The sequence below is a fragment of the Lactuca virosa genome, chromosome 4 (genome assembly GCF_052849685.1).
Source record: "Lactuca virosa cultivar CGN04683 chromosome 4, Lactuca_virosa_CGN04683_v6, whole genome shotgun sequence".
Classification (NCBI taxonomy): Eukaryota; Viridiplantae; Streptophyta; class Magnoliopsida; order Asterales; family Asteraceae; genus Lactuca; species Lactuca virosa.
The window spans coordinates 125,485,103-125,503,166 of NC_136429.1; the positions used below are offsets into that span (position 1 = coordinate 125,485,103).

The 18,064-nt window shown below is 32.9% G+C and overlaps 1 protein-coding gene and 1 pseudogene across 2 annotated transcripts; one reads left to right on the top strand and one right to left on the bottom strand.

Annotated features, from left to right (window-relative positions):
• Positions 1-5,844: 5,844 nt before the first annotated feature.
• Positions 5,845-7,129, bottom strand: LOC145107321 (putative long-chain-alcohol O-fatty-acyltransferase 5 pseudogene; annotated as a pseudogene).
• Positions 7,130-10,835: 3,706 nt separating this feature from the next.
• LOC145107322 (uncharacterized) lies at positions 10,836-16,861 on the top strand. 2 transcript variants are annotated; one of them, XM_079044178.1, is made up of 4 exons: positions 10,836-11,107; positions 11,266-11,333; positions 12,055-12,158; positions 16,595-16,861. In XM_079044178.1, the coding sequence occupies exons 1-4, from the start codon at positions 11,088-11,090 to the stop codon at positions 16,772-16,774; spliced, it is 372 nt and encodes a 123-aa protein (XP_078900304.1). In that variant the 5' UTR covers positions 10,836-11,087; the 3' UTR covers positions 16,775-16,861. The 2 variants fall into 2 exon arrangements, with proteins under 2 accessions (XP_078900304.1, XP_078900305.1); XM_079044179.1 differs by lacking the exon at positions 16,595-16,861 and adding an exon at positions 12,344-12,613 and having other exon boundaries at positions 10,844-11,107.
• The last annotated feature ends 1,203 nt before the right edge of the window (positions 16,862-18,064 follow it).

Genomic DNA, 18,064 nt, shown 5'->3' on the forward strand with positions numbered 1-18,064 from the left:
GAAATATTTACCTAGTAAAAAATAGGGTTTATAGAGGCTCGTAATTTTTGTCATTGATCCCAAGAAAATCCATCGTTAATTAGCTACATATATTTTCCATCACTGATACCTCATTTTCTAGTTGTATTTTATATTTAACAATATAATTTATCAAATTAAGTAATTAACGTTCTTATTATAGTTTACTTTTTTATCATCTAAAACAATAAAATAGAAAGTATTAATTTTTTTAAATGTTTTAAATTATAACATATAAATAAAACACTCCCAAATATTACAATACAACTTAATGAAATTACATATTAATTGAACGTTCCTAAATATCATCTATTAAATTATGTGGCAAAGCATGAAGTACTACACTATCACGTAGCTTAGAATTCCATTGTGATAGTATTTTAACAAAATACAATATGTAATAACATTTGTATTTTAGATATCACACTTTTTAATCAATTTAATCAATGTAGTAATCATAATTTTTAGTTTCTATCTTGTAGTCTTTAATTTTTACTTGATATTATGGTTTTATGTACTTTTATTGTTATTATTATTATTATTATTATTATTATTATTATATATATATATATATATATATATATATATATATATATATATATGTGTGTGTGTGTGTTAAAATTAAAATGGTGATATGGAAATCCATTAAACTTTAAGGTTTTAATGGAATATAGAGTTTAACGGGGGTAAAGTAGTAAGATAAGTGAAATGATGATGTAAAATTCATTAAATTATGGAATGTTTAATGCATTGAAGATGGTCTTATGGGAATATGTCCTTATCCTCGCCTTATCAAGGGTTTATCTTTTTATTTTAGTTTATAATTTTAAGAGAAAACTTGATAATTGGTCTTTGTGGTTTTCTAAAATCTGGGATATACTTCTTTACTTAAAAAAAAACTCATAGAATATCTATGTGGTTTTCAATTTTTATCGTAGTTGATCCTTCACCCACCTAAAAAGACTTATTTACCATTTTAATTTAATGTATTTTTGATTTTCTTTGTTTAAATCTATTTGAAAAGAAAAGGAAAAAGAAAATAAATAAAAACCCCACCCCTTCTTCTCTAAAACCACCAAGTCAGAAATGTTTTGCTTCAAATCGAATTACTGATAGTTGTAAATATACGTTGCAGATCTATGGCGTTAGGCTTTCTTACTTTGAGCTCTCAAGAACAAACCGCAAAATCAAATAGGAAATCAAATATGTGTGTTCTTCAGATCTTTTTTCTCTCTTTATATGAAAATGTAAATGTGTGTGTGTGTGTGAAATTAAATCTAAAAGTGCAAGTGTGTATGTGTGAATTCGAATCTGAAAACCCAAACATGTGTGTATACGTGTGGAAAGTCGATTCTGAAAAACAAGCATATGATGTGCATTTCAAGAACATGTTTATGCCAAGGTATTCTTGGGTAGACTTAAACTCTCTTTTTTTTCTCTTTCCTCTCTTTATGAAAAAAAAAATCAAAATCAAACAGGTGGGTTTGTGAACAAAGGGGTTGAATGGATGAACATCATCTTTAGGTTCATATGATCTGGAAATGTATGATCAGATATGGATTTCTTTCTTTCTCTTAAGAACACATTTTATTTTTGTATATGATACATTGGTTTGTTGGTGTTTATGTATGTGTTCTTGGTGTTTGTATGTGTAAGAAATATGTGTTTGACTTGAGAATATGACCATAAAATTCATTTTTGGCCAAAAATATTATAATTGTCTCTTTAAATCGTATCCACATGTATGTGTGTATGAATTCGAATCTAATTGATAATTTGTTTACAATTTCTAGTTGATGAAGGTTATGATGGTGGATACGATTTCTGGTGGTGATTGTATTTTTCGGTTGTGCATCGATGACAAAGGAGGTTTGGTGGTGGCGGCACTGACGAGTGGTAATGGTCTCTTGAAGATGGATATTTAATGGGTGGGGTGGGGTTAATTATTTCTTGTTTTTCATTTTTTAAATGTTTTTAATTAAAGAAAAAATGTAAAAGAAATTAAAAAGGGTATAAAGTCTTTTTATGTAGGTGAGAGACTAACCATGGTAGAAATTGAAAACCATATGCCTCCTATGAGGCTTTTAAACTTAGGGACTATATCCTAGATTTTAGGAAACCATAAAGATCATTTATGAAGTTTTGTCTAATTTTAAACTTCTTTGGCCCTGCTTTACTTCTAGCATTGTTGTGAAAATCCCGACTAGGTCCCTATTAATCTCCGATTAATCCATAGGCGCTACTCGACCGATTAGAGACACCTAGCGATTAATCCATGCATACATAACGAGTGAAACAGTATCTAACAATGAAATTTTAACATTTTGAAGAAGTTTTATCTCAATGGAAACTATTTGCATGATTAGTGTTGTATTAATCATATTAATCTATTTTGATATGATATTAATGTTATTTACAAACTTTGATATGATATTAGACATATTTAATTTTTTAAAATTCAACAAATTAGCAATTAATGGTCCCTGATTAATCTTCGTCTAGCCGATTAATCCCTTAACCCCAGTCCACAGACTAGCTAACGTCGAACGTTTTTTACAACCTTGACTTCTAGTGTACATATGTGCAACTAAAAGATCAAAGAGGATTTTGTTGTAATTATTGATCATTAGGTAAAGCATAATTAACAAGAAAGGATGTCTAATATTGTAATCCGTGATGTTGAAGTCAATATTCATGAGTGTTCCATGCCAGACCAAAATGTTACTCCCTCCGTCCCATATTAATATTTCATGTTTCCTTTTTTGTTTGTCCCAAAATAATAGCCTACTTCTAAAAATAAATATTCCTTTTACCAAAATACCCCTCATTATTAGTTAAATTACCATGAAATTAAATACAACTACCATAGAATTAAATGCAACAAAATGGTAAGACTGTCATTTCATTTAATAAAGTTAGTGGTAATTAATATTTTCTTAATCTGTGTGTTTTTTGTCCATGGACAATAATTTCGGGATGGAGGGAGTATTTCTTAGCAACTTCCTCTGAATCATCTAAACCAGAGGATCATATCCCCATATTTCCCTTGTTTTCACCACTAGAGCATCGTCTCTATTACAACCATCTTAAGTTTATGAATCTAATCTGTAACATTCTCAAACATTTCTTTTCCTTTCAATATTTTACAAAGTGATTAAGCCCTTTTACATTTATGAAATATAATCTCAACCCCCCTCCCCCCAAATCTCTGGTCTTCTCAAACCTTCTATCTTATTGTCGTTAGGCCTGCTGAAAATAATCGATACCCGATTATCCAACCTGACCCGTTTTGAATTCGGATAGATCAGGTTGGGTAAATCGGGTATCTGATTTGAAATTTCGGATAATCGGATTACCTGATATTTAAGTAGATTAGGTATTTGGTAGGTTTAAAAAAATTCACGTATAACCGAATACCCAATTAAAAAAACATCTAATGTTAGTAACCTATATATATATATATATATATATATATATATATATATATATATATATATATATATATATAGCTAGGTTCAAGTATTCTAACTAAGGGAAATCTCCAGAAAAGTCCTAAAATTTTACCTTAATTTACGAAAAAGTCCCAAACTAAAATTTGTTTACGAAAAAACATAAATTACCGGTAAAAATGGTGATTTGACCCCTTTTTTCCGGTTTACCGGTTTTATTACTTACATGTTTCACTAAAGTCCCATTATTTTACCCTAATTTTCGAATAAGTCCCAAAATAAAATTTACTGATGATTTGGCTTTTTTCTTCATGTAACATACATTTTATCGGTTTCATTACTGACTTAGACACCTAGTCATTAAATTAGCTAATAAAATGAATATGATGGGTTATATAATGTCACATTTACTGTAAAATTTGATATCCATCTCATCGGCTCATTTGTGACTATGTATCTACGTCAGCAATGAAACCAATAAAATGTTTGTTTCCAAGAAAAAATGGCAGAAAATGAGTTGATGTCTGATGAGATGGATATATTAGGTTACATAAGATTAGATAGACAATTTGATATTTCTTATAAACGTAAAAAATAACGCAGTTGTTGTTAGTTTATGTAATTATTATAGTCTTCGTTGGATGCATTTTATGTTCCAAAAAGATATACAATACATCAGGATATCAAGTTTTATGCTAAACATAGCATTATATAACTCAATATATTCATCTCATCATCTTATTTAATGACTAGGCGTCCGGGTCAGCAATGAAACCGGTAAAATGTATGTTACATAGAGCAAAGGGTCAAATCATCAATAAATTTTATTTTGGGACTTATTCGCAAATTAGGGTAAAATAATGGGATTTTAGTGAAACAGATAAGTAATAAAACCAGTAAACCGGAAAAAAAGGGTCAAATCGCCATTTTACCGGTAATTCATGCTTTTTCGTAAACAAAATTTAGTTTGTGACTTTTTCGTAAATTAGGGTAAAATTTTAGGACTATTTTGGAGATTTCCCTTCTAACTAATTATTGTGCGGATGTGTGGACAATGTTATTCTATAAGAATTACTAAGAGAATAAGTTGTTTAGCAATGCGAATACGTTCAAACTTACAAAAATATTGTCATTTTCATGCATTCTTGCTAATTATTATTTATTTTTGTTCTCACACATCGTTTTTCACTCATTTTCATTATGATAGAATACGACTCAAAAAACATTCTGACAACATTCTGACAGAAATGAAAATAATAATAATAATAAGTGTATAATAACCTTATAGACGATTTAATTAATGAGAATGTGTGTTAATGACAATAGTTATGTAAGATTGAACGTATTTATATTATCAAACAACATATTTTCTTTATCATTCTCAAAAAATAATATTGTCCATACGTCCGCACATTAATATATATATATATATATATATATATATATATATATATATATATATTAACCCTATGTTGTATGTTTGAGAGATTTTTTTTAATGAGTATGTATGTTTGACTAGTTTTTGTTGATATTCTTTTTTATATTTTACGAGTCTAATTTTATATAGTTCGAAAGTTGTATAATAATCGGTTAATTCGAAAAAATGAAAATGTTGTTTATAGATGATATTACAAGATGCCAAATTAGATTGTATTTTCTCATGATAAAAATCTAATTAGTGATACTTGAGTAATTTTCGGGTATACCCGAAAATACCCGATTCGACCTAAAACCCGAATACCCGAAACCCGAAAACCAGAGTTGCAATATAGATTGGGTATTGAGTATTATTATTTTAACGAAAAACCTGATCTACCCGACTCGAACTATCCAAAACCCGAAATTTTTACCCAATCAGCGCCCCAAATTGTGTCGTTAGTTAATTTGATGAGTTATTTCCAAAATATCGACTTGTTTTATAGTTGTGGCATGTACTCCTTAAAACTGGGTTTTGGTTTCTTTTAAAATTTCCCAATAGGCTAACATTTCACTGAATTCTTATCATTACCTTCAATTGGTTGTTGGGATTTCCCAATAGGCTGACATTTCACTGAATTCTTATCATTCACTCACATCTATATTTGAATGGGCATTTCCAACGAAAGCTTGATCTCAATGTTATCATTAATATTTGAATAAAAAACATTATTATTACCTTCAATCATGCCTTGATTAGCATCTTTTTCCAAAAGAAGGTGACTGAAATTTATTAACATGGAATGAAAGATATGAGCTACTACACAATTATTAATAAATTTTAGATTTATTTTATATTTTATTTTCTCCACTTCAGTCCTTATCATGATTTGCAATTTGTAGAATCCATTTAATCAATACGTTAATACAAGAATCAAAACTTTAGGAAGCAAAAGTGAAGTTCTCAAAAAACACAATATATTGCATTTTTGAACTGTTACATAAACAATTTATGCTTTAAGTCCTTATACCATTTGAAATTTGAAAGGCGATGCTATGGAACTACTCCTACTTAAAAAATACTGGCGTAGTTCGTACCACATCCGTCGCTAACTCGCTAACAGCCACGTAATCTTCAAATGCTCTTTCGATCATATTACACCTCGATAATTCTGGCAGAAACAACCAATAAGATGTTGCCAACACGAAAGTCAAAACTAATGGTCTCGATAGTTGATTCGGCAAACTCCATTTATATCTTGTAGCTTTCTTAATCACCACCTCGAGAACCAAACAAACCCCATGTAGAGCAAAGAAAAGCATCACCTCCCCAGTGGGCCATTCCCTAGTAAAGTAAAAGAATATTAGTTCATGCATGATGCCCGAAACCAAGAAGGTGGTCAGGATTGCTGGAACTGGGGCCCACAACCGACCAACCACCCTGATCGAGAGTATCCGCATCGGTTCGTAAACGCTCGGATGAAGGATGCGGTTAACCATCACGTTCCACCTCCGTCCCCAAAAGTCCTGCAGGGATGTGGCAAGATAAGGCTCGTCAAACTGTTGGTCGAGCTCAACCTTGAGAAACAACCCGACTATGGTTGAGCTCAAAGCTACGAAGAGCTCAAGCATTAAGTAAACAATCAACCCAAAGACGCACCATGCCATCATCGGGTGCACATCCTCTTTATGATGATGATAAAGATGAAGGCAAATGGCAAGAACTAGACCCTTCGTGCCATAAGTGAACAAAGACGTTTTGTTGGGCTTGGAAAACCCTTTATCGGACTGAGTAACATCAATCGGGAAACAAGCCACTGCTAAGAACCGCAAAAGTGTGATTGAAGGTGTTGAAAGGGGGCCTTTTTCAAAGGCGAAAAGAATGAGTTTGAAGTTTGCAAGCCATGAAATGTAGAAGGAAAAAGCTCCAATCATGTGAACGGAAGTTAGTGTCAGAGGGATGAAGAGAAAGACGAGGACAACAGGGAGGATAGAGAGGAATCTTAGAACACCTTTGCGGACAATCTTGCCTACAAAATAGCAATACCCAAGTGAAATAAGTGCACATAATGCTACCCTCATAAAGTTATGCACCTCCTCTTTCAACTCCATGTCCTCTAGATCTCTATCTCTCTCCAAAACACACAATATAGAATATATATGAAGCAGTCAGCGAAAGAAGAATGAAACAAGAAGCGTGTAGCACTTATGTTTTATGGTGGTCGATCATAGAAAACAAAATGTGTTTTATACTACTATTAATATTGTTAACCTTTTATATATATATATATATATATATATATATATATATATATATATATATATATATATATATATATATATATATATAGAAAAGTGAATATATCCTTAAGAATATATAAGCTTAGGTACAAGCTCACCATATTACGTGGTTTTGTATCATATATATACATTGTAATTGTCTAATGTTCTTATAATTTCATTTCTAACTTGATTTACTTCTAAGATTTTTATAAATTCCACATTTATCTTCATCTTATATAATTTTTATTTTCAACTATAATATATATAGAGTAGTAGGTGTTCAACAAAAGGATGTGATGTAAGAGGAAGATAATAGTGAAATTTCAAAAATATTGAAAGTAAATCAAGTTAGGAGTCGAAACATCATCAAATCACAGACCATCGTCGGAACCACCGCACCACTGGCCGTCGAAACCACAAAATTGCGACCTCTTTGCTCTCTTCATATATGTTATTGTTGTCATTGGCAACTCCCTCTTCTCCTCTCCACGGTTCAGGCTCAATTCCAATTCAATCATTGCTCTTACAAAAAAAGAATTAATTAGACTTAAAGTTATCTCCCTGTCGTTGAACCTCTTTTAGTGTGAAAAAGGAAATGTGGAAAATGAATTTATCATTAGGCAATCAAATCCAATAAAACGTGACATGGGCAACATTGGAGAGTATCTTACGTTTTATTTTGGTTTTAACATGTTTTTTACTTGTTGCCTATAATAATAAATATATAATATTTTTAATTGTCTAAACCGGTACCAAGAAACTAAAAAACCGACGAAAACCAATGAAACCGAACCGAAGCAAAACCATCGGTTAGGTTTTGAAATTTTTAAAAACCGAAAAATCGATTTCAGTTTCGGTTTTTACCCAGAAACCGACTAATCCATACCGAAAAATCGACCCACACTTGAAACCGACAAACCGAGCAATCAAAAACGACCCATGACATTCACTTGATTATATATATATATATATATATATATATATATATATATATATATATATATATATATATATATATATATATAGGCCTACGTTATTCTATTCAAAATAATTATTGTGTTATTGTATGTATAACTGTGGGCCAATCAATTTTACTTATTTTAAAAAAGTGATTAATATATATTATTGAATTAAATGTAATTGAAAAATATCATCTAATTTAATTACAAGGGTATTTTAGTCAATTAATATAGATTTAATAAAGGAAAATTGCATATTTTAAGGGATCATAGATTCTATTAATTTTAAAAATCCGATTTTACGAATTATAACTATTTTAATTCGGACATTCTGACAGAATATGTTTATTTATTTAATTATTTACTCAAAAATAAAAATATTCTTGAACCATAAATAATAAAAATATTCTTGAACCTATTTCTTGATCATGAATTTAAAAACTTCTTGTAGAATAACAAATTCTTGAACAATAAACTGAAGAATAAAAACAAAAAATACATTATTTCTTATAGAATACGGGTAACAATTGTTAAAAATTACATTTATTATTAAAGAATAAAACAAAAAAAACTTTCAAAACGAGAAAAAACATCAAAATCTAACAACGACTAATACATTCTAAAAGAATAATGTGGTATGTTTCAATTTTGTGGTCCGTTCTTCAAGCATCAACTTCTGTGATTCCAACAGAATAGGAATTCGTGATTCCATTCCAACAGAATTGGAATTCGTGATTTCATTCCAATAGAATTGGAATTTCACCAATATCATCCATTGAATCATCTACATAAACATACTTGATACCTTTTCAGAATTCAACCTTGTCAAGATCCTGCACTGTCCACATAAATGAAGTGTTAAATCAGAAAAAAAAATTTGAAATATGAATTAATTCATAAAATGCAGCCAAACAAATTGGAATTACCTAATAAGCCTCGTTTTTTCAAAGCCTGCAAACACTTTCAAATTGAACATATTAGAATAAAACATCAAATCCATCTATTTCAATGTCTTTCTAGGAACCCACGCAATGGATAGTCTTGCACAGCATTATCATAACATAATAGAATATGATAAAAAGCTTTCAATAATTAAAAAGCATTAAGTAAAATGTAAACAATTACAGTGGTCAAAATAATCACCTTTAAACAATTACTTTCATACTCCATGGGAGAAATTTATCTCCACATTGTCTTCTCAATTATCGCTTTGTCTGATATTTAGTTCTCAACTATCGCTTTAATATTATGCAAAAGGAAAATGACTAATTACCAAACAGAGGAGATCTAATTAATCCGAATTATGTATCAAATAATGATTTTTCTTTTTGGAATCAAATAAACCCTAATGAACTTTGATACTAATTTTTACCGTTCATTTAATTTAAAGAAAGGAAACGAGGGATCAAACCTGTTGGAATCGACCGAACATACAAATCGCTCTACGAGAACCGATTTCTTTGAATTCAGATCGTATAGCTTCAAAAAATCAGATTAACGTTATCACATATTTGAAAATACTCTTGAATCTAAACTATCTAATTGTAGATCATCGGTTTGTTTTGGCTACACCCACCTGCAATCGGAACACAAAGAAGAAGGGTGGGCTGCGTTCAATTCATGCTACAAGATGGAGGGTCGGCGGTGAAGAGGTCGTTGGTTTTTTTTGGCCACCTGTGAGCTCTCGTAGGAAGAAGTCACCGGAGAAGGGCGTCTGCCCCTCTCTTTCTCGTCTTTTCTTCTTCCTGTCAAACACAACAATGGAACGCCCCCTGGATCGGTGCTGTCCCGATGCTTCTTCCCTCCGCACCTCCTCGCGATTTACCAACTATCACAGAAGCTCCGTCGACATGTCCTGTTCCTTCGTTTCCCTTACCGTCAGCGTCTTCGACTGATTAGAGGAGAAGGGCGTGAAGGAGTCTTCAACCGGTGATGAAAATTGATCCTACAACGATTGATCAGATCAGTGCTATATATAAAAGGGGGATTAGGTTAAAATCAACGTAACTAGCAAAATTATAGGGAGTATTTGCGGAAGTTATTTCTCAAATTACCTAGTTACCCTTATTGATTTATTTAATTATTGTTTTTTCTATTAAATTTTGATTGGTCCACAATCATGCATACAATTATACAATACTTAGTTAAAACACTTGAACCTATCTCTCTCTCTCTCTCTCTCTCTCTATATATATATATATATATATATATATATATATATATATATATATATATATATATATATATATATATATATATATATATATAATACCTTATAAAACATATTTGGTCAAACGCTTAAAATTAAGTCGTACAAACCATAATGCAATGTGTACAATCAATTTCTGCATTTAGAAAATGTAAATCTTATCCGGTCAATAAGTCAAAAAGTCAACAATCAGATTTTGAATTTTTAAAATTTAAGATAAGATTGATTATGTCTATCTCATTTGAAATTCAAGTTTGCTTGTTCTTATCTCTTAAATATCAAATGTGATTATTATCCCTTAGATATCGGATGTGGAGTTAGCCGAACTCATCTCCAAATTAAATTGGTCAAAAATTGAAACAATATTCCCTCTTATCAGGCCTATTGAATCATTCACAATATATATATATATATATATATATATATATATATATATATATATATATATATATATATATATAATCTATTATTATTATTATACCTTAATATGCATTAATCACAAGTTGTTATCATCATCGCTTTTAATTAATTGTCGGCTGGTGGAGATGAATATCCGTTCAACAGATTCAAATTGAATTTTCTAGCTCAACAAATTGAAATTTCCATTGATCCCTTTTAAAAGCCACCATCCCCTCTCAGAATTTCTATCGACATAATTTCTTCAAAAACCTAGCTCCTACCATTACTACCTATATGGTTTTTTTTCCTTCTGAAATACTCTTTGTAGGTTAATTTGTGTTGGTTCACTATCATATGTCACAGTTGGTTTTGAGGTACGCTAGGTTCACCATCATCTATCTATAGGCATTCGTTGTGGAAGAACCTTAAATAAGTTGCCATCTCTTCTCTCCTTGAACTCTCAATCTCTCTTTTAAATACTCTTAACTAACCAATTGTTTGTATATTTCTATTTTCTCTCTCAATCTTCCAGGAAACCTGCTACCACCATTCACCGTCGTCACCATCAAAATTTTCTTTATTCTCTCTATCATGGTGGAGGTACGTTTTAAACTCATGATTTTGTATCACTTACCTATTTCTATGTGATGAAGTCGAAGAGTGGTTTTCTGTACTACGTTTTTTAATGTAGATCATGTTTGTATGGTCATAGTTCAATTGATCGGTTTTTATTTATTGTGTTTCTTATTTTATTTTATTTTGATTTTTTTTTTTGCAAATTTGTTGCATACCTCTCTCTCTCTCTCTCTCTATCTGTGTGTGTGTGTGGAGGTACTCTTTAACCCTTGTAAATCATACTTCTATCGATTCTTCTATGGAAGATTGGGTATTGTTTGGTGATTATAGTTAGATAGGTATGATTCTTAATTTCTTATTGTTATGAAAGTTAGTTAGTGCCAGTATTTTAAGTTTGTATATAGGTCAAATGTTGGGAATTGATAGGTCAACATCGACTGTTTTTATAATTATGCACACACATAACATATAATCTAATCGTATAAATGTTTTTCTTAGAGCTTTCAAAAAATTAATTATTATTGTGATTTTGGATTTTGTAAGTTATCCCAAATTTATTTTCATTACTGTGGGTAGAATTCCCCTTTTATATGAATAACAAATATTGTATCTATTTTTTGTTAAAAAAAGCTCTTTGCAAATGGTCACATAATCAAATTTGACTTGAATATCTTGATATTCCACATGTTTCTTTTTTAGATGTTAATTGTTTGCTAATCTATGTTTTGATCCCTTGATTTTACAGCTACGAAGACCCTCAACATGGGTATATTTGAGTTTTTAGTGATGGCAATAGATGATGAGTCTCTTGAAATCATTCCCCATTTTCCCTTTCTTGGTGAAGACAAGGTATTCAACAGTTAACACAATAAAATATATACAAAACTTTCATTAAAATTTCACTCTTCTTTGTGGGTTTGTTTTAAATCCCTCATAGATTTCATCATAAACAAAATCTTGATCTTTTTTTCAATGATAATATCTTATTTTAATAAACATATTTGGCAATTGGCATAATGTACCATATATTCAAGCATGTGGAGACCGAAGTTGGAATCAAAAAGGAAAAACAAAAGAACCAATGTCCAGTGTCCATTCTGTTGGAGTTTACTCTACAAGTATATGGTTGAATTTGCAAAGACAATAATTGGTAAACATGTGTAAACAGTCCAAGATGAGTGCGATGTTGGAGTTTTTGGATTTGAAATTTTTCTTAAGCTACCGATATGTATAGTGTTTGCTCTAATTGGACGGATTTTTCCTGATTGATTATTGTTAGATAAGGTATCATATGTGTTCTGATTTGGACGATTTTGTTGGGGTTGGAAAACTCTTCTATTAAACACGAAAATAGAACTACAATAGGAGGAGCAACTCTCACACTCAACTATTACGAAAAACCAACCCTCTCACTAACACTCTCACTCTAAGTGTTATACTATTTGTTTCTCTGTATTTGGGATGCATACAACTGAAGAATGAAGTCTCTATTTATAGTCTTGGCAGCCACCATTGTAGTTGCGTCTATTAATTGTGTTCATCATAGGGTGGGAAGAAAAACTTGTCCCGTAGGTTTCATTTTGTCAACAATGATGGCTACTGTAGCTTTGGAGGCTTTGGAGGCTGGAACACAACAAATCTCCCCCTCCAGTCTCCGTCCAACAATCCTCATCCCAACTATGTCAGCACATAGTCTGTGTTTCTCTTGTGTCACCACCTTTGTCAACATGTCTGCCTTATACTTCATAGTATTTCCCTTTCCGTCTTTCTTCAGTTTGAAAACCCACTTGTTTTTCAAGGCTTTCTTTCCTTTGGGGAGTTTCACCAACTCATATGTTTGATTCTTCTGCAAAGAATTCATTTCTTCTTCCATGGCCTTCTGCCAATTTGCTTTGTCAATATGAGATTGAGCTTCTTGAAAGCTCTCTGGCTCCCCCTCACTAGTAAGAAGGATGTAGTTTGAAGTCGGATATCTTGTTGATGGAGCACGTACTCGTTCGGATCGTCTAACTTGAGTTCCTTCGTTTGCAACTTCTGGCAGTGGATCTGAATTATCCAGGGGTGGAAGCTCCCCCTGCTCAACACCTTCTTGATCTGCATCATCGACTTCTTCATCCACTTCTTCAGTGGAAACATCATCTTTATTTTTAGATATTATATCTGAAACTTTGGAGCTTTGTTGCTTGTTAACCGGTGCCTTGAAATCATAATACTGGTTTTCATAAAAAACCACATCTCTGCTTCGAATAACCTTATTTAGTTCTGGATCCCATAGCCTGTACCCGAACTCTTCATCTCCATATCCAATAAAGATGCATGGAGTGGATTTGAGGTCCAATTTCTTCCGCAATTCACTTGATACATGTGCAAACGCTTTGCACCCAAATACTCTCAAGTGAGAATATGATATGTCTTTACCCGTCCATATCTTCTCCGGAACTTCAAAATTCAATGGAGCGGAAGGTGACCTATTTATTAGATAGCAAGATGTCAATACAGCTTCACCCCAGAATGGCTTTGGGAGTTTAGTCATGCTGAGCATGCATCGAACTTTCTCAACAATGGTGCGATTCATCCGTTCTGCTACACCATTGTGTTGTGGGGTTCGTGGGACAGTCTTTTCATGTCTGATACCATGTTCCGTGCAGTATTTAGAGAACTCACGGGAATAGTATTCGCCTCCATTATCTGATCGGAGACATTTTAGCTTCTTGCCTGTTTGTCTTTCCACCATTGCATGAAAAGCTTTGAAGCGCTCCAATACTTGGTCCTTCGTTCTCAAACAGTATGCCCATACCTTTCGTGACGCATCGTCAATGAATGTCACAAAATACCGGCTTCCACCAAGAGATTCTACTTCAATGGGTCCACATACGTCGGAGTGGACAAGGCTCAGCAACTCAGAGCGGTTCTTTCTTGTGGAGCTAAAGGAAACTCTGTGTTGTTTCCCGAATAGGCAGTATTTACAAGGATCCAAGGCAACATCTTTTGCCATTGAAATGGACTCCTTTTTTGCAAGAGTCGTCAATCCCTTCTCGCTCATGTGGCCTAGTCTTCTATGCCACAAGTTTGGTGATGTCTCTTCTTTAACAACATTGAGACTTGGTTGAAGCAACTTTGCATGACTTTTATAAAGAGTACCATCAAGTTTTCCCCTTACAACAACCATAACACCTTTCAACAACTTCCAGGTGCCATTTTTGAATTGATTATCATATCCTTGGATGTCAAGAGCTCCAACTGAGATAAGATTCATTCTCAGCTCTGGGACATGCCGAACATCTTTCAACACCAATGTACATCCAACATTGGTCTTTAAATGCACATCACCAATACCAGCAATGCTTGAGAAACTGGTGTTTCCCATCTTCACGGTACCATGGTCTCCGGGTTTATAAGTATTGAATAAATCCCGATTTGGAGTCGAATGATATGATGCAGCGCTATCAATCACCCACTCATCATCATGAGTTTCAACATGTAGGCATGCTTCCTCCTCGTATGTAACAAGGGCAACGTCTTGTGTTATGGTGACCATGGTTTCACCATTCTCCCTGCTTGGATGCTGGCTTGTCTCGGGCTGCTCTCGTAAGAACCTTCGGCAATCACTCCTTTTGTGGCCATAATAATTACAATGATTGCAATAGCCTTCGAACCATGTATTTGAAGATTTACCTCGCTCTCGCGATTTCCCTCGATCTCGTGATTTCCCACGATCTTGGGATCTTCCTCTACTTTGACCATGTCTACCTCTGCCTCTACCTCGACCTCGGCCTCCAGTTCTGCCTCCGCCTCTTTCTTTGTTTTCTGACACGAGGGCAAAAGACTGGTCTGTACCAGCTTCTTTCCTTCTGGCTTCCTCGTTCATTAGGGCATCTGTGACCATCTCCATTGTCACTTTACCACCGGGGGCAGAATTGCTGATAGTCACAACAAGCGTCTCCCAATTATCTGGTAGAGAACTCAAGAGCAATATGGCTTGTTCCTCGTCTTTGAGAACCCAATCAGCAGCACCGAGCTGGTTTACGAGATCCTGGAACTGACTCGTATGCTCGGTTATGGACGTTCTACTTCGTAACTTGTGGTTTACAAGGCGCCTCATCAGCAAGGTCTTGTTGCGTGCCGTCTTTGCCTGATACATATTCTCGAGCTTCTCCCAAAGTTTGTACGCGTCTGTCTCTTGAGATACATGATGAAAAACACTGTGGTCGATCCACTGTCGAATTTGTGCCACCATTTTCCTGTTTATTCTCGTCCAAACTTCGTCTGTCTTCGTGTTGGGTTTGACGCCTTGCTTTTCTATAGGCTCTGCTAAATCTTTCAGATTAAGCAAATCTTCCATCCTTGGCTTCCACATGTTGTAATTTGTGGGCGTAAGCCGAACCATCGTAATCGTACTTGTAGATTCCATCGAAAGTAATTGAAAATTTATTTTACAAATATTTCGTGGAAAAATTAGATAAAACCAAGCTCTCAGTTGGATTCGGAAGCGTCAAAAATGGTGGGGTAGAATTTTTCGGGCTCAAAATATACTTTCTTGAAAAGTTATGTGCTAATTTGTAACTTTTCAGAACTATAGGGGCTAAACTGTAATTTTCGGAACTTACAGGGGCCAATCTGAAATATTTCTGCCAACCAGGGACTTTTCTGAAACTTTTCAGAACTCCAGGGACCAAAACAGATGTTTTCAGAAGAACAGGGACCGAACTGCAGTTTTTCAGAAACAGAGGGACCTTTCTGCAATTTTCTGGAACTTCAGGGGCTAAACTGCAACTTCCTGAAATTCTGGTCAATGATGACCTCACTGATGACGTCACTCCTTCTTCCCCGGCAGTCTTCTCCGGCCACCTGGTTTTTCCGGCGAGATTTGACCAACGATTTGAGGGCCTTCTGGTGGTCAAAAAATTACGAAAAATATATTTTCGGAATCCTTGAAACAAGCCCTTTCCAACGGTGTACTCAAAAACGGATTTTGAGACAAAAAAATTTTGACGAAAAAACAGAGAAATTCGTAAAGTATTCCCTGGACACCGAACCAAGCTCTGATACCAGTTGTTGGGGTTGGAAAACTCTTCTATTAAACACGAAAATAGAATTACAATAGGAGGAGCAACTCTCACACTCAACTATTACGAAAAACCAACCCTCTCACTAACACTCTCACTCTAAGTGTTATACTATCTGTTTCTCTGTATTTGGGATGCATACAACTAAAGAATGAAGTCTCTATTTATAGTCTTGGCAGCCACCATTGTAGTTGCGTCTATTAATTGTGTTCATCATAGGGTGGGAAGAAAAACTTGTCCGGTAGGTTTCATTTTGTCAACAATGATGGCTACTGTAGCTTTGGAGGCTTTGGAGGCTGGAACACAACAGATTTTACCTATAGTATTTTGCTCATTTCCAAGTGGATTTTTTTGGTTCAGATTTTGTGTATGTTAGAAGATAGTGCTGGTTACCCTTAGTGGATTGGAAGTATTAAAATTATGTTCTAGTTTTATTATAGTAGTCATTATATTATGTAAATAGACTTATGTGGATCACTTGTGCGTCATTATACACTTGCAATATTACGCTTGCAACATAGTGATTCTTTGGTTTTTTAATATTAATAAAAATCTCTAAGATGTAGTGTAAAATAATTTTTCTTAATTATTACTTGTGGGGACAATTTTATATTTACCAAGAATATTACATAAAAAATTACATCAAAATTACAATGTTTCAAAAATTCAAATATTACATTAAAACTTTAAAATTTTAAAATTTATAATTATTTATTTTATTAGAACATATAAATATTTGAATAAATTTTCAATGAATTATTTATATTCTAACATACATAACAATAAAAAGTTGTCATATTATTAATTTTTTTAGGAGATATATAATATTTACTTACAAAAAAATAAATTCTAATATAATTTAGATCATAACAAATTAAGGATCATAAACAAGTTGCATCAAAAGTTTTTTTTAATCATAAATATTTTCTATATTTTTTTTAGTAATTTAGTTTAATTTTTTATGTTTTTTATGTTTTTTTTAGTAATTTAGCTTTAATTTTCTATTTTTTTAGGTTTAATGTTCTATGTTTTTTAATTAATGTAATGTGGTTTCAATTAATATAAAATATTTTATTATGTTTTAAATTATGTTTTTATTTAATTTAATCATAAAAAAAGAAAAAAAGAAAAAAAGAAAATTGTGGAGTGGTAACTAGGGATGTGATTTAGAACCGAAAAACTGGACAGGAACCGGAATCGGACCGGAATAGAAACCGTTAGAACCAGAATATGTAGAACCGGTCCGGGTCCCGGGTTTAAAGAATGGCTTTATCCGGGTTCCGGGTAATCCGGGTTTTGGGTTCTTCGGGGCCGGATAAACCAGGTTTAAGAACCGGAACCGTGTTAGGAACCGAAACCGGTTTCAGGGGCCGAAACTGGTTTCTATGAAAAGTTTAAAACATGCATATCTCATTCGTTTGAAGTCTGATTGGCATGAGATTTTTTCCAGAGTGTAGTTTATAGGTTGTACATGATTTTAGACTATAATTTTGTCATTTTTGAATTTATATTCATTGACTTACAGTCCCTCAAAGTCGGGATATCAAAGCTGGACATTTTATGTTTTTTAGATTTGTGTTTGTATTATGTGAATGTTTTAAAACATGCATATCTAATTCGTTTGAAGTCGGAATAACATGTGGTTTTTTCCAAAGTGTATTCTATAGTTTGTACATGATTTTAGACTAT

What these genes read in the sequence shown, in the direction of transcription:
- LOC145107322 (XM_079044178.1), top strand. Translation starts at nt 11,088, where the DNA reads ATGTCACAGTTGGTTTTGAG. An exon ending in TTCTCTCTATCATGGTGGAG is followed by an intron (nt 11,334 to 12,054) that starts GTACGTTTTAAA and finishes TTGATTTTACAG; the next exon opens with CTACGAAGACCCTCAACATG. An exon ending in CCTTTCTTGGTGAAGACAAG is followed by an intron (nt 12,159 to 16,594) that starts GTATTCAACAGT and finishes TGTTCATCATAG; the next exon opens with GGTGGGAAGAAAAACTTGTC.